The sequence below is a fragment of the Psittacula echo genome, assembly GCF_963264785.1.
Source record: "Psittacula echo genome assembly, chromosome: 5".
Lineage (NCBI taxonomy): Eukaryota > Metazoa > Chordata > Aves > Psittaciformes > Psittacidae > Psittacula > Psittacula echo.
In genome coordinates, this window is record NC_137739.1 from 82,416,732 (window position 1) to 82,434,409 (window position 17,678).

Sequence of the window (17,678 nt, forward strand, 5' to 3'; positions counted from 1 at the left end):
CCTCATTTTGGCTTTGAAGCCTGTGATGATAGGGCATGAAACACTTGGCTTCTGATGCATGTGGTGCTACTTACGCATATCAAAGAGGGACCTATCAACTGAAGCATGACTATTGGAGTCCCTGTTGTGGCAGAAAGCTCCATAAATTAACAGCAATAGGTATGTGCTTATGCTAGGAGTACACAGAAAGGGAGCTGTCTGCAGAAGTTGCAGATTTTTGCTGTGCAGTTGCAAGGAAACAAGGCTGAACAAGTGTTTCTGCTTTCTCAGCATCAGTTTGAATCACAATGACATCCCAAGAGTGTTTTTGTTAAGTCCTCCTCCAACAGGAGCAATGCACCATAGCAGTGTGCCCCATTCCCTTCCTGCCCTGAAGTAGCCTTTGCTAGCGGCAGTATTCCACAGATGTCCTTGACAGCATTGATAAAGAAATTGGGCATTTTCCATGAGTACTGGGGGTGGGTTTTGTTGTTCAGAGGGTACAGGGAAGTCCCTTTTGCTGCTGCTTGTGCCGTATGTGGGCTTGGTGTAATTGGAAGTTGTTGTTCTGGGACTCTTGAGCTTACAGCTTTCATTAAGATCAGTGTTTTGAGATGTCTGAAATCAAGCAACTAACTCACAAGTTTGCACTGGATGAAGAAGTCTGGGTCCTCAGCCATGGAGTGCTGATTTGAATGGATTCCCTGGAAACTTTGAAACCTCTGAAAATCCACTTTGTTTTGGTAGACAAAACTCTGAAGTCTGAATGGTTTCAGTCCAGCTTTTGCACAAAGTAAGGGGCATTAAAAAGAATTTCAGCGAGTCTTACATGGTTTGTGGTTTTACACTGAGGCCTTGATTTTAGAAAGGTAACAAATGTAGAACTCTCTGGAGCTCTTCGTGCTCTTGGAACCAGCAGCATCACACCTGACTAACCTTGGTCAAGAATGAGAACCCTGAAAATAGTGTAACTATTCCAAATGTAGGTGATAAATACTGCATGAAGTAATTCTTGTGTCTATTAGCATGCTTTCCACAAGATATCTCTCCACATATTTTACAATGAAGTATGATAATAGCATAAGACAAAACATGGTTTCAGAGCAGTGGCTGTATCTGCACAAGGGTTGAACTTTGCTTTGGTCTTAGATTAAAACAGAGATTCACTTCCAAGCTTTGCATTTTCTCATATGCACAGCCTACCCATATGGCGCATAACTGCAGTTTTAAAATTCACATCCACTTCCCTTCCCTACTTCACAATAAATTGTCATTGAGTCCTGATGGGCTTTTGAAAAGTGGAAGAGATCAAATATGTACCAAACATTTCAACATACCAAGTGTGGGAGGTGTCAGGTCTGTAGCATTAATGCTGATCTGTGACTCAATTAGTGTGAAATGTATTTGCAAATACTTTACTTGCTGCCTGTCAGAAATGGATTGATGGTCCCAGGCTCTGGGAATAAGAGGTGAGAGTAATACAAGTATTTTCATGCCCAGCAGAACGGAAGAGGAATAGTTGCCTTCCCAGTAAATTCTTACATGCACAGAGGTAGAAGTCTTTATAAATACCATCCTTGGCTTTCCGTTTAAAACTGGCCTGGGCAGTGAATGAAAATGCTTGGAAATAACATGACTTTTGCCAATGAGAGGGCAGTGAAAGAGAGAGAAGAGAGCTAGAGCAGAAGGACTAGGTAAGGAAGAAAAACTGTTTTCACTTGGGAGATGCGAGAATGAAGGAGAGCACAGTCAGTGAGAGTGAGTGCATTGTCCAAATCTACATGCACAGGCGCTTTCATCCTGACAGGAATGCTAATACTGGAATTCAGAGAAGACTTTATGCTGGAGGGGGGGAGGTTTGCATGAGACTATGTCTCTGATGTTCTGGTTGGTGTTGATAATGGAGGAAGCCACATCTGTTGTCTTGGACCAGGTGCTTCTGTGACTTTGCAAATCCAAGGCTGTGTTGTTGGTACTCTGGCAGTGATGCATTTGTTGGCTGGCTTTTTGCTGGAATGATGCCATTCTGCTTCCAGCTGGCTGCTAGACCAGGTGTTGGCTTGTCTAGTAGCATGTTCTCTGGCAATGAAGAACAAGGTGAATGGTTTGTCTGGGCCTCTGGTACAACTAGTTGTGTCCTGAGGTGATCCTGAAGTAGGGTGGCTGTGGTATCTACTGGAACAGCAGAGTGGGACAAAAATTAATAGTTTTCCCTTGCTGTCCCCATCCTCTCTCCAGGAAATCCAATTCTGTAACCAGTTTTCCACATCTGCAGTAGTTTCCATGTGAACAGGACACAGGACTGGGTTGCAAGAGCAAGAAGGCAGGATGTTGTCGAGACCAAAGCCTGGGGAGTCTGAGGCAGACCTGCTGCACTTTCAAAACCAGTTCCTGGCAGCCAGAGCTTCACCTGCAGTAAAGGTTGTGAAGAAAGCAGACAAGAGGAAAGGGGAGGAAAGGACCACAGATGCTGAGAGACCCCCGCTACAGGACAGCAAGGATGTGGTCATGTTGGATGGTAATTTCCCTTGTGGGCTTATTTGGATTACCAGAATTCTCTGTCTCTTTCTGTCTCCGTCACTGCTTGCATTTTCACCTCCCTGTCAACTCAGTGTTCCTTTTGCCCTGCATGTGTGTCCTCCTTGCAGTATTGTTTGTTCTTAGCCTTGTTGAGAAGCACACTGGTCCAGTGTTACTGGCATCCAGTAGAACCACACTTCCAACACATTGCCTTTTGCCTATGGTACCTTGCCATCCTCAATGCAAGAGGTGTTTTCCATGATTTGTACCCATTGGACACTCACTGCTTACTTTGCAATCTGTCCAGACCCTGTTTGCAGTATCTCTGAGGTTTAGCTCTGCTAACAGCTCCAGCTTTCAGCCAGCAGATCTAGCTTGATAAGCTGCCTTCCTACAGTTTTGTTTTCCTCCATCAGTACTAACTGTAACATTTCTGTTGTGTACTTAATAGCCTGAGAAGCTCAAGATGTTTTCTTAAAAGCAACAACTTAAATCGTATAGTGCTTAGTTCTGGGTAAGAAAACATGAACCCAGTTTATAGACAGGGAAAAGGAGGCCTTGACTTGCTCATGATCATACAAGTCACTCACTGTTAGAGCTGGCAGTGGAATTGTGCCTGAACGTAACCTGCAAGGACACTGTTTCTGTAAAGCCTTGCTTCTTCCCTTAATACTTGCAGTCAGGCCTCAGTACCCTTTCCTCCTTATGGAGCTCATTGAAAAGACCTTGGTGTCAATACATAACTAATAAAAATTGAGTATGTTTCTCTCTACTACCCAGTGCAAGTCAGAGACAGAGGGCTCCTTGCTTCCTCATCTTGGTGTTTCATCAGAGCAATAGGTGCTATTAGGGAGCCTTGGTCTGATACCTATTGCACAGTAGCTATATATGAGTAACCTCACTGCTTTTTTTTCCTTATTGTTTCCCCTCCCCAGATTTTCCTGATACTTTGCCAGCTCTAACTCCAGCTCCTTCAAAAAAGTCAAAGGTCAAAAGTGCCTGTGTCCACTTTGAGAATGAAGATCCAGAGGAAAGACTGGAGAGTCATGATCGACACATCACAGCAGTCTTCAGCAAAATTATTGTATGGCTAGGTTTCATATGATGCTCTAGTTTGGGGTTTTGTTGGTTTGTTGTACGGTTGGTTTTCCTTTCTTTTTTTTGAATGCTGTGAACTAAGTGGACAAGGATGAAAGGTTCTGTTGCTGCTTTTTATTTCTACAGTGTAGTGAAGCAGTTGTAGCACTGTAGTTTTGCTACAACTGCTCCTTCAGGGAGCTCCTTGAAAGAAAAGTTCTTTGTGGCTATTTTTGCTATCAGTTAAATATGGCTCTGAGTCTGCTTTCCAGTCTAGATTGCCTACAGGTTATGCTGCCTGCATGCAGGCATGTGCTCCAGTGCAGATTTGGGTGAATTTCTGGACCTTCTAAGGAGGATGTTCTCATTCCTTTGCGCTGGCCCAGATTTTTTCCTTTGTCTCATTCTTGGAGTTTGGCAGGCCAGCCTTTTGGAAAATAGCCTCACTTTGCCTCTAAATAAGCACAAGGTATTCTGAACCTGACAGTGAAGCAGCAGGAAGCCTGTGAGCTGCAGAGCTGAGAGATTTTGCATCCACTCTTAACTAAATGATATAAAATGATATATATCTGGCTGTTGTGATGGTTTCTACAGGGCTTTAATTTCTTGCTGCAGGAACGAGACACAAGTGCAGCAGCAGTGACCATGCCAGTGCCCACTGGAGACCCATTTCCAAAGACATTTCACCGCTCTGAGATAAAAAGTGAGGTAAGATTGGGAGCAGCTGTTTTACGCTACCTTATTAATGATTAAAATTTGGTCACAACAAAGCCTGATGCTTGGTGGGTGGTAGGACTCAAAATAAGTGACTTGGCCTGTTGGAGGTTATGAGTTAGCTCAGCATCTCTCTCACATTTGCTACCTTAGTGTAGGAGAGGGTTCTACCAAGCTGCCATCATTTAGGTACCTCACACCCTGCAGCTAAGTAACACTGGAATCCTTTAGGTTTAGGAAAAAGGTTATCCCCTTCAGCTACTTTAGTGAGGTGGATCATATCTCTGCTGCTGTAATAGAATTGATCCTGTTTTGTTTTTCTCTGAGGATCAACTTCTGTTAATTTATCCACCAGGTTTAAGTCCATACTCACTGAAGCTGCACCTGATTTCTCCTGACATGACAGTTGAGTGTGGTTGCACAGATTATCTTTTGCAGCTTTTGGGGTTTTGGCATAATTTCTGAGGCTGTAAAGCTGGAAGCCGTGGCTGCTATCACCAGACATTGCTGCAGTAGCAAGAGTTGCTAGCTGAGTGGGAGTCAGATGCTGGGAATTGGTATGGGATTGATAACTGTTGCTTTGAAGAGGTAGCTTACTTTGAAGGACAGCTTTTTCGAAAGTGATACTTTTGAAACTACCATTTCTGTTTATCTAATGCAGGAGTGCATAAAGCAGCGCAATGTTCAGACTGTCTTTTGAGCTGCTTCTCTGGACTGGAGATATGCAAGAGTTTTTTTGCTTAGTCTGCTTTGGATTTCTTGTGCATCCTGTGCAAAGCTGTTCACGGCCATGTTCTTCCATCACTTAGGCAAGCAACACAGTAATTTAGTCAGGATTATTTTAGCACCAGGTGCCCATTTCTTACTGTGTAAATCTTTTCACCCTGCTGCTCTCTAATCACCTTATAAGAAGCCTGTTCCAAGCGTGTGGTGAGCACAGTGCAGTACAGCCTCCTTTATCCTCAGAAATCTGAAGTAGTCAGCTATGCAGTTTCTGAACAGCAGGAAAGCTGGAACTGTTGTGTTTGGTGATATTTTACGTGTACTTGCCTGGCTTGAATTCACTTCTAATTAATCATCTTTAATGTTTTTGTCATTCTGTCCTAGCATTAAACCTGTGTTAACATAAGAATAGCACACGTATAGAAAACACAGGTGGCTGCCAGCAGCTTCTCTGTATCACGTCCCAAAGCCTGATCTGAAGGAGTCTTTAGGATCAGATCTATACATTTGTTAGTGGCAGGTGTGCGGGGGAGTCTGGAAAGAGGTGACACATGGCTTCCCTGTTTGCAGGTGAAGGTGACATCTGGAAGAAAAAGCATCTTTGCACAAAAGATGGCAGCGAGAAGAGCTGCTGAAAAGGCAGCAACAGCCCCCTCTGCTGCCGACTGCATGCAAGTAGGATCTGCTGCTCCTCATGCCCAGGATCCTGAGGGGTCAGCAGGAGAGGTGCCTTTCCTTGGCTCCAGGGGTGGTGAGTGGCAAAGGGTCTGCTTACCCAGCCTACTGCATTTAAATAGCCTTAGTAACTGTAACATCACTGCACCTTATTTTTAAAGTAAGGTAGCACTTCTGTCCTCGGTTTATGACCCTCAAGGTCACTTGGAATGTCTGTGGTGTGACAAGGATTTGAAGTGGTCTGAGACCCAAATTAACATTCTGAAAATTGGGTTAGCTTTGTCACTGGTTTCCTTTTTGCATTGCACAGGCCCCAACAGATTTTTTTTTTCAAGGTCCTTGTCTTCCTTTTCCTCTCTACTATATGTAAAGTTTTTCTTGTTTCATCCTTGATTTCCACAATTTTAGGAAAAGGGTGGTTCTTGTGCCTCATGAAGGCGTTTGAGACCACTCTGATGTGGGTTCTCACTCCTACCTAGAAGCTGAAAGCTCAGTCTTCCGTCACCAGATCTGCTGCCATGAGACTGTGGCTTTGCTTCATAAGGAAGGCTGTGAGGCAGTGCTGATGAGTCAGTGCCACCTCCAGCAGTTACTTGTCTGACAGCAACGTGACAAGGAAAGATGAAACCAATTCAACTGGTACTAGAATCTCCAGGCATTTATATATTTTGTCGTGGACTTTTATTTGCTATTTACTTAGGACCACCATGTGTCTGAGCTTTTACATGACACCCTCCTTTTCACATTGATATGGAGGCCAGATAACCCATTGAGGGTTCTCACTGTTTACCTAAGTTTCTCTCTGCCCTGACTCTTGTCAGAGAATTGGTAAGAGAATCCCTGGATGTGCCGTGCACTGCCATGCACAGATCTACCATCCAGGTCAGTATACTGTGCTTGCCTGATAGCCTGTTACAATTGTGCATGTGTACTTCAGTCTGAGAAATCTCAAAGGGGGAAATCCAGCAGCCCGAGAGCTGTGATCCTCTTGAAGTAGAAATGTAGGAGCACAACAGAGGGATCAGAAAATGCCTTGGCCTCCTCAGCAGGATTGTTGGGCAGGATCACTAGAAGGAAGAAGAGAAGAGGGGGAGCTCCCTTTCTTGTAGTAACGTGTTTGTGCCTGGTAACCCCCAGGTGCTGATGGTGGGAGGCTTACTGAATCTTTTCCCATGTCACTCTGTCTTCTCATCTCTTTCTGCTCAATGAGCAAGACAACTGGTGTGGAAATTACATCAAACCTTACTGATGTTATGATGAGTGTCATTGCTGCTATTCTAACAGGGGTTTGATGCTTTCAGGGTTGGCTGATTTAGTGTCATAGGGATGTTCCAAGTTACTATTTGGAGCATATGAACAAAACATAAGGAATAAAGACACTAAGTCAGGTCCTTATATAGTGGGCTACAGGACAGCTGGAGGGTCTCATTCTGGCCAAAAAAGCATGTTACCTGGCTGCTGGAGTTAAACAAAATGAGCCTTTACAAAGGATTTAGATCAGGTGATAAAAGGAGACTTGATTCTTTTCAGGGTAGGAAAAATGCCCCACTGCTGGAACTTCTAATATGTGAATACAGGATGTTGTTGGAACCAAACATGCCTATGTTGAGAATGGGTCTTGTATCACTCCAGAAACTGGTGTACCTAATGATTTTAATTCATTATCTCACTCAACAAATACTGAGTCAGGGTCATGGTTCAGCTGAAGTACGAATGTGGGTGCAGGTGTTCCTGGACAGAGAAGGTATCTGGTATTCACTAACTTGGCAGAATGCTCATTAGTCGTGAATTGTGCTCCAGTTTTCTTGCTGTTGCTTTGCGTTAAGGAAACAAAATTCCTTTCTCCCTCCACCCCATCCCTCCCAAAACTCCTAAAGAAATGAGGTAGAAATGACATTTTGTTGTGACATGGGATGAAAGCCCAAGTATTTTAGTTTTGTTTGAAGCTAAACTAAACTTCTTTACTCCTATTTTAATTTGGCTTCAAAGATAGAAAGCAAATTATGCAGGCGTGGTAATGACAAAATTGAGATGCAGTCATCATGGTGTAGGCACATTAAATCACTAACTGCTTTCTCTGCTGATCTAACAGATAAAGCTGGTGACTTTTTGACCTCTCGGCGGCCTTGTCTCATAACGGGAGAGGGTCTTGGAAGCCAGAAGAGTGAGGAGGAAGTTCAAGCTATTCACAAAGAGAACTTGGAGAAGCTGCAGTCCATGTCTGAGGAAGAGATCCTGCAGGAGCAGGAAAGGCTTCTGGCTCAGCTGGGTATGTGTTTCCCAGGGTGAATTCTAGAGACATGGAATTTTACTGAATGTGTGGCTGTCCTAAAGTCTTACCAAATTCACAGGTCAAAGATGGGAATTTGGGATTCCTCCTCATTGTATACATGGATAATTTAGCTTCCGTGTGATGTCAGTAGCTTGTGAGTATGAATTAAGTCTGAAGGAATTAGAGCACTTATTCCTCAGTGGGAGGGGGCTTAGCCTAAGTCTGTCTCATCTCCCCTTTGCTATGGGATAAGGTGGTCCATGCACTCTGTTGCTTTGCACACCAAATACCTGGTTACGTGTACATATATTGAGGTCCTAAAATGTATTCTGTGAGGCAGATTAGAGAGCAAAGCTATTCTTAGGATGCTTTCTTAGCAGTGCTAAGGTGAGAGGACGCCCTTGGTCTTCTCTTCTGAAATGCCTAAGACTTGGGCCAGAACTGTCAGTACCCAGATAGGGGAAGCATGTGGGAGATTTCAGGTTAAGTCTGTACTTGCAGAGCAGAAAAACAACTGGTGTTGCTCTTGAAGAAGTGTTTTAGTTTTCTGGCTGGTGGGCGCAGATGTTCTGTCAGGGGTCTGGTCTCTGTTTTGAAGCCTTGTCCACAGTGGTGCTCTGGGAATGCTGATGACAAGATGGGGGAGATGGCTGAATGTGGTGTGTATGAGAATTTGTGGCATTTAGGGCACTGTAAAACTGCTGGCATTGGTTTCAGTGATTTTGTATGCTCAAGATGAGCAAACGTGCAGATACAGGTGGCAGACAAGGGGTTTTGAAATTCTCCTAAGTTCAGATTCTAGCATCCAATTTAGGTTGAGTGGTATTTTAAATGCCTAAGTTTAGCTTAAAGATCGTATTAACAACCTTGACTTCATTACAAGCAGCATGGGTATAACTTGAAAGGTGGCAAAGGAAGTGTGCAAAGTAATTGCAGACAGAACCTGTAGGTATATCCCTCGTTCAGACAGCTGAGCTCTTCTAGCTACCTGAGGTGAAAAAAATCCTGGTTTTTAACTTCAGTGCTCATAGCAATAGAATGTGCACGAAAAAGATCTTGTTTATGCACTTTCTCCTTGTGTCTCATTCATGCTTCTTGTCCCTACCACTCTGTCCTTTGGGATGTTAGTGAAGTGAATAGTTACTACATAGTTTAAAAAGACTAGGATGTATTTTAAGTATTTTTGTACAATAAGTTATTTTATAAAACTGTGTATTTGTTTATATGCCCTGTGGGTTAAAATTGTAGATCTTTCAGTCTTTGAGGCTTTAAGGAAACTGGGAGTAATTTTGGCCTTCCCGAAATATCTGTGGTTAGGCAATTATGCATGATGAATCTACTCCTAAGCCAAATTGCTGGCTTATGGATGAAGCAGGGAATTGGACGAGCAGAGAAATGTGGAATAAAGAGACTTTTTCTCCATATTCAGGAGTGTGAATCATTTGTGGGTGTTTAATGGTGCCCAGTGTCTGAACTAATGTTTTAGTTATGAAGCAGATGAGTCCATGGTGGAGCACGAGGATAGGTAGGCAATTTCATGCTAGGCAGTGTCTTCAGGATCTTATTGGTGATACTGCTCTCGTTTTGCCTGTGGAGACTCTGAGCAAAAGCAGGCTGACTTTTGGACATACTGTGCACAGATTGGCATCATCAGTGATGTGTTAGTCACTGTCTGTGTGAAGTGATGAAATAATGAATACAGTCCTTTTCTTGCTGTGCACAATGAAGTGAGAGAAAGTTGGGAGATCTGCTTGCATACAGGAAAAATATGTGTGCTTTAATGAGCCTGGGCTGAATGCCTGTTCTTCACCAAGGGAAATTAAACTGCACTATGAGGAGTGCAGCAGTCACAAGTGTGGGATAGATCCCTGCATCCTGAACTGTTTCAGAGACACAGGAGTAACTTCCTCTCTGAGGTGACTTCTCTCTCAGGTACAGAGCACTTCTGAATCACTTGTCTGTTGTCACCCTAAGAATGGATAACCAGTGTCAGTGTTACATTCTGTCTACACTCTATACACCTCTGACACTGCTTACAGGAGTATCTCTATACCTTTTAGAGGCACAATGCACGAGCTCTTATTGTTAACCTCTGGCACCTCAACACCGTATTCTAGATGAAAAGCATTTGAAGACAAAGTGTACTCAGTCAAAAATGGTGTGTAGTATCCAGAGCAGATTTGAAAGTAGAATTATGATCTATATCTGATATTTTCCTATTTTGGACCCATAGGAATATTATCTATCCTTCAAAATGCCCCTACCTCCCAAATGTTCCTCCTCTCCAAAGCAGGGAAAGAATGACTGTGTTTCTGGATGTTGTCAGACCATAATTGACTCTCAGGATGGGGAGTCAGTTCAGAGCAAACGAGATCTTCTTCTTCTAACACAATATCTAGACCATGCACTGCAGCAGCAGTGCAGTTTAATAAAGAGCAGGTAATTCACTGTGGTGTCTGTTCCATGTATTCTTATAGTGTTCAGGTTGTTGCCACTGAGTGATCCCCAGGCAGCGTAGGCAAACAGTCAGACCCAGGTTCTTCCCCTGAATCACAGACCAGAGTTGTCTTCACAGTGGTGCCTCTTCAGTGGCAGTGAGGGGGGAAAGAAATTATTTTCTTTTTATTTGTAAGCTGGGAGACTAACTAGAATTTTTGTAGTGGTTTTACTTGGAAAGACATTTATCAGCTCTTTCTCTGGTGTCGCTTCACCATTCAAGTGTCTCAGTTTGAAAAGAAGTGATAGTTGGTACAGAAAAAGAGGGCATGTGGAATGGGAATGAAAAGACTAAAACATAAATAGCAGGAGCTATAGACATACCAAGTGTTTTGAGACTTCCTGTCACATCTCTGTCTATCTCTTTGTCAATACTTGCAGATCCCAATTTAGTTGCTTTCTTAAAGTCACGACGTGGTGGCAATGAAGGCCAGAAGAAGGAATTGAAAATGGAACAGAACAGACAGGAGGAGTTTGTGGAATCTCTGCCTGTGGCTCAGCATGGTGTAAGATCATCTCTTTCCATGCAGGAGTCTGGTCTGGAAGAATCTGTAAGGGAAGAAGAAAACATGAAGGTAGAAATCACAGGTAAGATCATGTTATTAATGTTCTCAACATAAATGTAAGGTTTGTATGGTATTTGCATCAATCCAGATTGGATTGATGTGGCACTTCATTAGTTATTAGTTATCCAACTCAGAATTTACCGTATTTCAAAGTACATACGTCTTGGGTCAAGAAAGACAATCTCTTTTATTTCCAGCTGGGCTCCATAGATTAGAAGGGTAATACTCTACATAATGAAGGTGACCTGTTCAGTGGGACATTTTGCTTTGGTTTTGAAATTTGTTCTGAGGTCTCTGAAGAGAAGATGTGTTTTAAACTAGGTAACATTGCTCTCATGTTTAGTCATGTGAACAGGGAAACCGAAGAGTGGTAGTGAGATTCAGCAGCTGCTTGCATAATTTCTTTAAACTGGGTCTGCTAAGGGACAAGAGGGTGTTGGGTAGGTAAGAGTGATTTGCGCATAGGATAGCATGGAGAACACAGTCAGTCTTACTTCAGGGAGATAGCTCACGTGGTGCACACATGACTTATCATGACATACTCCTGGTGTCCCTACTTTGTGGCTTGTATCTCAGAGCCCATATGGTGATTTCCACAGAATACAGTTCTTTTCTTTGTGTTTTGATGGAGGGAAGTATTAAAGTGTAGAATGTTCTTCTGCTTTTTTTGAAGAAATGTACAGAGCTGTTGCCTCTTAGTACTATTGAATACTCAAAATGTATCTGTATGAGGAGAAAGTTGCTTTATCTCCCCCAATTCACCCCCAATTTTGTGTCAATTTTTGGCTCTCTCCATCTCTTGATCCTCTCTTCTGGTACATTTTTGTGTCCCAGTGCAGCATGCAGGCTGATTAAAGAGGTCTCTGAATCACTTCTGGCTTTCAGCTTGGTATTTGCAAGAGACAACAACATTTTCTTGATGGGAGGGATGAGTCTGTGAGTGTATGTATGTGTACATGTGCAGGAGAAGGAAAGCTGATTAGCCTCTTATTGAGGAAAACACTTCACTGAACAGTCCTTTTTCTGTGTCTCCTAAGTTTTACTTTTCCACGAATCCATCTTAATCAAAAAGACTGTTCTTTGTCCTTTTTATTTTGAGAACAATTGAGGGGACAAGCAGCACCAGGTTAAGTGATGCTCTTACTTGCCTGAGAGCAATGGGAGTGGGTTGTTCAGCCGATAAAGGCTGAACAAGATTGTAGTAGTGCTTTTGAGAGTAGCTCAGTGTTCAGAGCATTGTGTGCTGACAGCATCTTTTGCTTCCCATGGAAGACTGCATGGGAAAGAAGAGGAGTTTTCCCAGGATATTTGAAAGAACAAAGAAAGCTATAAAACCAAGGGAAGCCTTTCCAGCACCTGAGTTGATGTCTGCAGCCCATCTTGGACAACACGATATGTAAAATATTAATTAGACATTAGCACTTAATGTTGGGATTTTGCATTTCTTTGTGCTCAGAAGTAAACTCATAAATAACTCAGCATAAATGATCATTCTGGATTTCCCCAGGGAGAGGATGGTGACACAAAGCATTGGGATTGCTCAAAAGGCAAACCTGTCCCGTAATGAGATAAAAGGCTACTGTTTTTAATAAACAAGATGGTGAAGCCTTTATCCAGCAACTTGTAATCTTATCAAATAGAAGAGTGTATTCTGGCACTGAGACAAAGGGGGAGCAAAGAAGAAAGGGAAGAAGCTGAGTGGCAGCTTTTAATACAGCCCAGTTCTGAAACAGTTCAATGCAAATGTTGCATTCGCACTGTCAGCTTGTGTTTCTCTGAAGGAATTTCTCAGTAACTGGAAAATCTGCTGATGCTTTGGAACGTGTATCAGTCTTCTCTTGTTGACAAGATCATAGTATTAAGGGCTGGTGATAATATGCATAATCCTATTCATAGAATGATTAACTCAACCCTATCAGTTTAGTGATTAATGGAGAAAACAATTACAAATATTAATAAGTTTCATTTTTCTGCTGATATCATTTCCTCTAGTTTTGCATCTACCACCCACAAGCATTCAGCTTTCTTACGTTTCAGATGCTTTTTCCTCTCTTCAATTAAAATGAGTGCTGATCCTTTGGCTAAAATTCTGTGGAACAGCTTTCTGGCTGAGGAAGATAACTCTGTGCTTGGTTCCCTGCCTGACTCAATACCACATTGATCATAATGGTGAAGCTTCATCCTGAAAAGGATGAGTGCCCTTCCTGAAAGTTTACCTGCTAATTGGAGGAAATTAAAAGGTTAGGTTTCAGGCCAGTTATCAGCAGGGAAAGATGGGATGAAAGAAGAACATCTCAGTGGGATTCATTGTTCCTTACAAGTGAAGACCAGGGCACCAGGGTTAATAGCTGCAATGCAAATGAATTTTGGGCTGCTCCAGCAGGAGCGATGCTGCTGCTTCTCATGCCCTCAGACTGCCTGTTCCTGTTCTAACGTGTGATGTCTCTTGAGATAGCAAGGACTTCTTAGCTCATCTCTTCTCATGGCAGTATGGCATAGTATCTTAGTAGCAAAGCATTACCTTTCCTAGTGTTCAGATAATTTCTGGTTATATTTCTTCTGTCCCTTCACTTGTGAGATTCTTCTGTCTCTTTCCTAGGGCAACTCTTGTGATGTCAGGTATAAATATCTTGTTTCTAAGATTCTTCTAGCCAAAGCACTTTAGAAAGTTAAATCAGTACTTTCTTCCTTTAGTACTTCAACCTTTGAAATTCTTGTTCAGCTGTCCAGGTTCCCTGCTGAGCTGTTTCTCAGGCAAGCTGTGTAAGTTCTCAGCTTTTTTGATCTTCTTAAGCTGATCTTCTCAAGCCTTTAGTGGGGGACATGGGATGAAGAACAGCATCACAGATGCAATGAAAGCATGATCAGTAGTGTTTATGCTCTCTCTAGTGTATCTGGGCTGAAATCATACTGGCTTCCAATAATTTGCTTGGACCTTTCTGCATTGTTCAAGGCCAGGTTGGATGGATTCTTGGGTGACATAGTTTAGTGCGAGGTGTCCCTGCCCATGGCAGGGGATTGGAACTGGATGATCTTAAGGTCCTTTCCAACCCAAACTATTCTATGATTCTATGATTAATACTTTTGACTCATTTTACATTTCCTCTAGCATTCCCCTTCCTGGATGACACACAGTTTGCTTTCTCAAAAGTAGGGTTGATACTATTTTTCTGCCCTGGTTCTGATCACTTTGCCTTATTTGTGTCCTGACTTCTGCTCAACTTCTCCTAAATTAGCCTTGTCTGTGAATTTCATTACAGTGCTGTTAACTTCCTTTTGTAGCTCTCATGAAAGATGAAAACAGCTTCAAACCTTTGATGTTTATGCGTCAACCAACAGTCAGTTTGAAAACCGTTTTCTTATTTTACATGAATCTTGTATGTAAGCCAAGTAGCTTGGCGAAGGGGGAATAGTATTATCTTCATTCCTGCCTTGGAAGGTAAGACTGCTATTTTTTTCCCCCCCAACAAAGATGATGATCTGCCTGTGAAGCCCAAGAAGGAATGGATTCACATGGACAATGTGGAATTTGAGAAGCTGGAATGGATGAAAGATTTGCCCTTGCCTCAGCAGAAGAAAACCAAAAAGGTTTGAAAGCAGAAACTTGTTTTTCATGTTTGTGTCTGGGTCATGCTTCTCAGCAGTTACAGTTTTGAAGGCTTCAGAAACTAGTTGTGTGGTTAATATGTAAGATTCCATTGGGCTGGGAGATTTCCCAGTTTCTTCCATATGGTGGGATGGTAGGTGGACAGTTCAGGCTATCGTGCTTAAGAGAGCTGGGAAATGATAGTCTGTCAGCTGTAATCTGAGATAAAACAGGTCTGAAAGCTACGAAAGAGGAGAATACTTCTTAAGAATTTGAAGTCTGAGCTGAGGAGTTTTTGAACTCTTCCCTTCCAGCAGCTGATAAAAGAAGTGGTGTTTGAAGTGGTGAATGGAGTGTAAGGCAATAGAAATAATCTTTTCCTCCTTCCACCCTTTTATTGTAGGGAATGCAAGCTCGATTCAGTTTAAAAGGAGAATTGATTCCTGCAGATGCTGATTTACCAACACACCTAGGCCTGCATCACCATGGAGAAGAGGCAGAGGTGGGTGTAATGTAGTAGAAAGGGTACACACATGTGTTTCCTATGGTTGATTTGGCAGATTCCTTTTGTGCAAAGGCTTTTTAGTAACAAAAACCTTAGGAAAGTGCAGACAGGTGATTTTCTTTTGAAACAAGCTCCTGAAGAGAAGCTGGTCTGTATACATTAACTGCCTCACTTGCAGAAAGCTCCATTAATGCCTTTTCTCTGTAATGCCATTGAGGATTTGTGGTGTTGGAAAAACGTGCACATACATCCTTTTCTTAAGAAGTTCAGTTTTCTCCTGTCACATCAACGATTAGAAACTCTTGCAATTGCCACAAAGCAGCAAACAACAGTGCATTGCAATTTATCTCCCATTATGCTGTATTTCACAGTTAATCTTATTTGAAGGGGCCTGTTTATACCTATAGCTGAGTTGTTTTGTTGTTTTGTTTTGGTGTCCCCCCCATTTAGAGGGCTGGTTATTCTCTCCAAGAGCTCTTTCATTTGTCTCGCAGCCAAGTTATTCAACAGAGGGCACTGGCTCTGCAGGTCTTGGGTCGCATTGTTCAAAAGGTAAGTCAGTTCCTGTGGAATTCCTTCCCATAATTCAGGTTTCTGGTGGATCAGGACCAGAGTTCTCTGGTACAAGTTGTTTGCTTTGTACTATTCAATGAAAGTGAGAAAAATCAGCAGCAGGGCATTCTTTTTCACTGGGATTGTCCTTACTGTTAGAAAAGTTAAGTGTTGGGAAATAACAAACTGAGTTTCAGGTGTCTTTGGAGGGAGATGCTTCCAAGTGTCGTTCAGCAGCAGTGCTGCAGCTTCAGTTGTCTTGTTGATTGGGACACAAGTTTAGGGTTTTTTTTGGTGTTACTTTTGTGACAAACCTATATCCTTGTCAGTGACCCTTTGACTTCTGTTGCCTGAGCCAGCTTTGTAGCGTGCTTTTTCTATATGAACCAACCTACTCAGAGGGATGTGCCAATAGCATAAGGCAGAATGAATATTTACTTCTGTGCACATTTCCTCCTAACTCTTAGGGGAAGTGCCAACCTGGCCTCTAATAGCAGTGGAGACAGAGAAGAAATAGGGTGGTTTTGAGAAGAATGATGGGCAGAACAGGCTGAAGTCAGGATATGCTTCCAGGCTTTAGAAAGAAAGGTTTTTGCACTAAGAAACTGGTGTTACATGCTTCTGTGGAATGAAAGGAGGAGAAAATAAGGGAAAAAGCCTGACACTCAATTTAGCTGCTATACAGTAGAAATGGGAAGAGGCAAGCATGTAGAATGGGACAGCTTTAAGACTGACAGTGTGATATGTATTTCAGGCCAGGGCTGGAGAGTTTGTTTCCTCCTTGAAGGGCAGCATTCTGCGTCTGCTGCTTGATGCTGGGTTTCTCTTCTTGCTGCGCTTCTCGCTGGATGATGCAGTGGATAATGTCATGGCAGCAGCTGTTGGTGCTCTCCGGGCTCTGCTGGTGTCACTCGATGATGAGGTGAGACAATTACTGACTGCCTGGGTTTGATTTCATGCTGAACTGTTTACAGGAATCAGCATGAGAAGACGTGGTAAGTGGCTTAAACCAGCGGCTTGCTGGATGGGTTAGCTTAGTAGTCAATAGAATTGCTGTGCGCTGGGACAGACAAGGCAGTGTGTTATCCCCGTTTGAGAGATTCTCAGGATGTCTTCTTGTCTTGTTTGAATTAGCTCTGCTCCATGATAAATCCAGCGCAGGTTGCTGAGGTTCTGTTCCTTTTTACATCTTTACAATTTAGATCAGGCTACTACTAATGTATGTATACAATTAATTTTTTTTCAATATGGTCTCTTTTTTTGGCTTGTTTTGCAGTTTTTCTGCTTCTGAACAGATTAAATATTCTCCCTGCTTCCCCATAAACCTCAGAATGATGCTATCTTTGTTTTCTCTCATTGTCCATTTTCTGCTGTCCTTATGTCCTTCTGATATTAATAAATACTTAATTTTGCCTTCTTATGTGTATATTTTCTTCTTGATACTTTTTTACCTGTTAGAAGATTGAAACTTCTTTTGGGTGTTCAGGGATACTAGAGAGCCCTGAACAGCAAGATTAAGATGTCTTCCTGGTTGGGCAGAAGCAGTCCTTTATAGACAAAGTATGCTCTAGGCTGTGTTTCAAGTTCCTTTCATGAGAACTGCTATTGTGTCTGACTGCAAAGGGGCTGGTGATGGAGAAGAGTGGGTAGATCTCAAGAAGCCCCTTGCAACTTCTCCTGGGCCTTTAGAGCTATCCTTAGTGGGGAGGCAATTAAAACAAAGGACTAGCTGGCTTTCTCCACATCTTGCTCCTTTTCTAAGCTATGAGTAATGGTGTTCTGCTTCTAGTAGAAGTCCTGCGCACCCATTTTAAGTGCTATGAAAGCTATGAATCAGCTTCTTGATGTGCTTTTCTTTCTTCTGATTCTTGTTTACAACTGTCTGTAGTGCTCTGATTCTCAGATCAGAGCTTGTGGTGTGATGTCTTGTATAAGCGGGGATTGCTGACTTGATGCCAAAAGCAGCGCTGTGAGTGCTGTGTCTGTATATTTTGTCATTTGGGAAGTCCTTCC

The 17,678-nt window shown here is 42.6% G+C and overlaps 1 protein-coding gene across 1 annotated transcript in view; it reads left to right on the top strand.

The window, feature by feature from the left end:
• Positions 1 to 2,307: 2,307 nt before the first annotated feature.
• The window catches only part of RPAP1 (RNA polymerase II associated protein 1), a gene marked incomplete at its 5' end in the record, with an annotated part of 36,879 nt that continues 21,508 nt past the window's right edge, over positions 2,308 to 17,678 (top strand). The window contains 10 exons of the mRNA XM_080618792.1: positions 2,308 to 2,497; positions 3,435 to 3,583; positions 4,192 to 4,284; positions 5,584 to 5,764; positions 7,781 to 7,957; positions 10,838 to 11,044; positions 14,495 to 14,610; positions 15,012 to 15,110; positions 15,564 to 15,665; positions 16,420 to 16,587. Of these exons, the coding sequence (XP_080474918.1) occupies positions 2,308 to 2,497; positions 3,435 to 3,583; positions 4,192 to 4,284; positions 5,584 to 5,764; positions 7,781 to 7,957; positions 10,838 to 11,044; positions 14,495 to 14,610; positions 15,012 to 15,110; positions 15,564 to 15,665; positions 16,420 to 16,587 (1,482 nt within the window). The remainder of the gene's footprint in view (positions 2,498 to 3,434; positions 3,584 to 4,191; positions 4,285 to 5,583; positions 5,765 to 7,780; positions 7,958 to 10,837; positions 11,045 to 14,494; positions 14,611 to 15,011; positions 15,111 to 15,563; positions 15,666 to 16,419; positions 16,588 to 17,678) is intronic.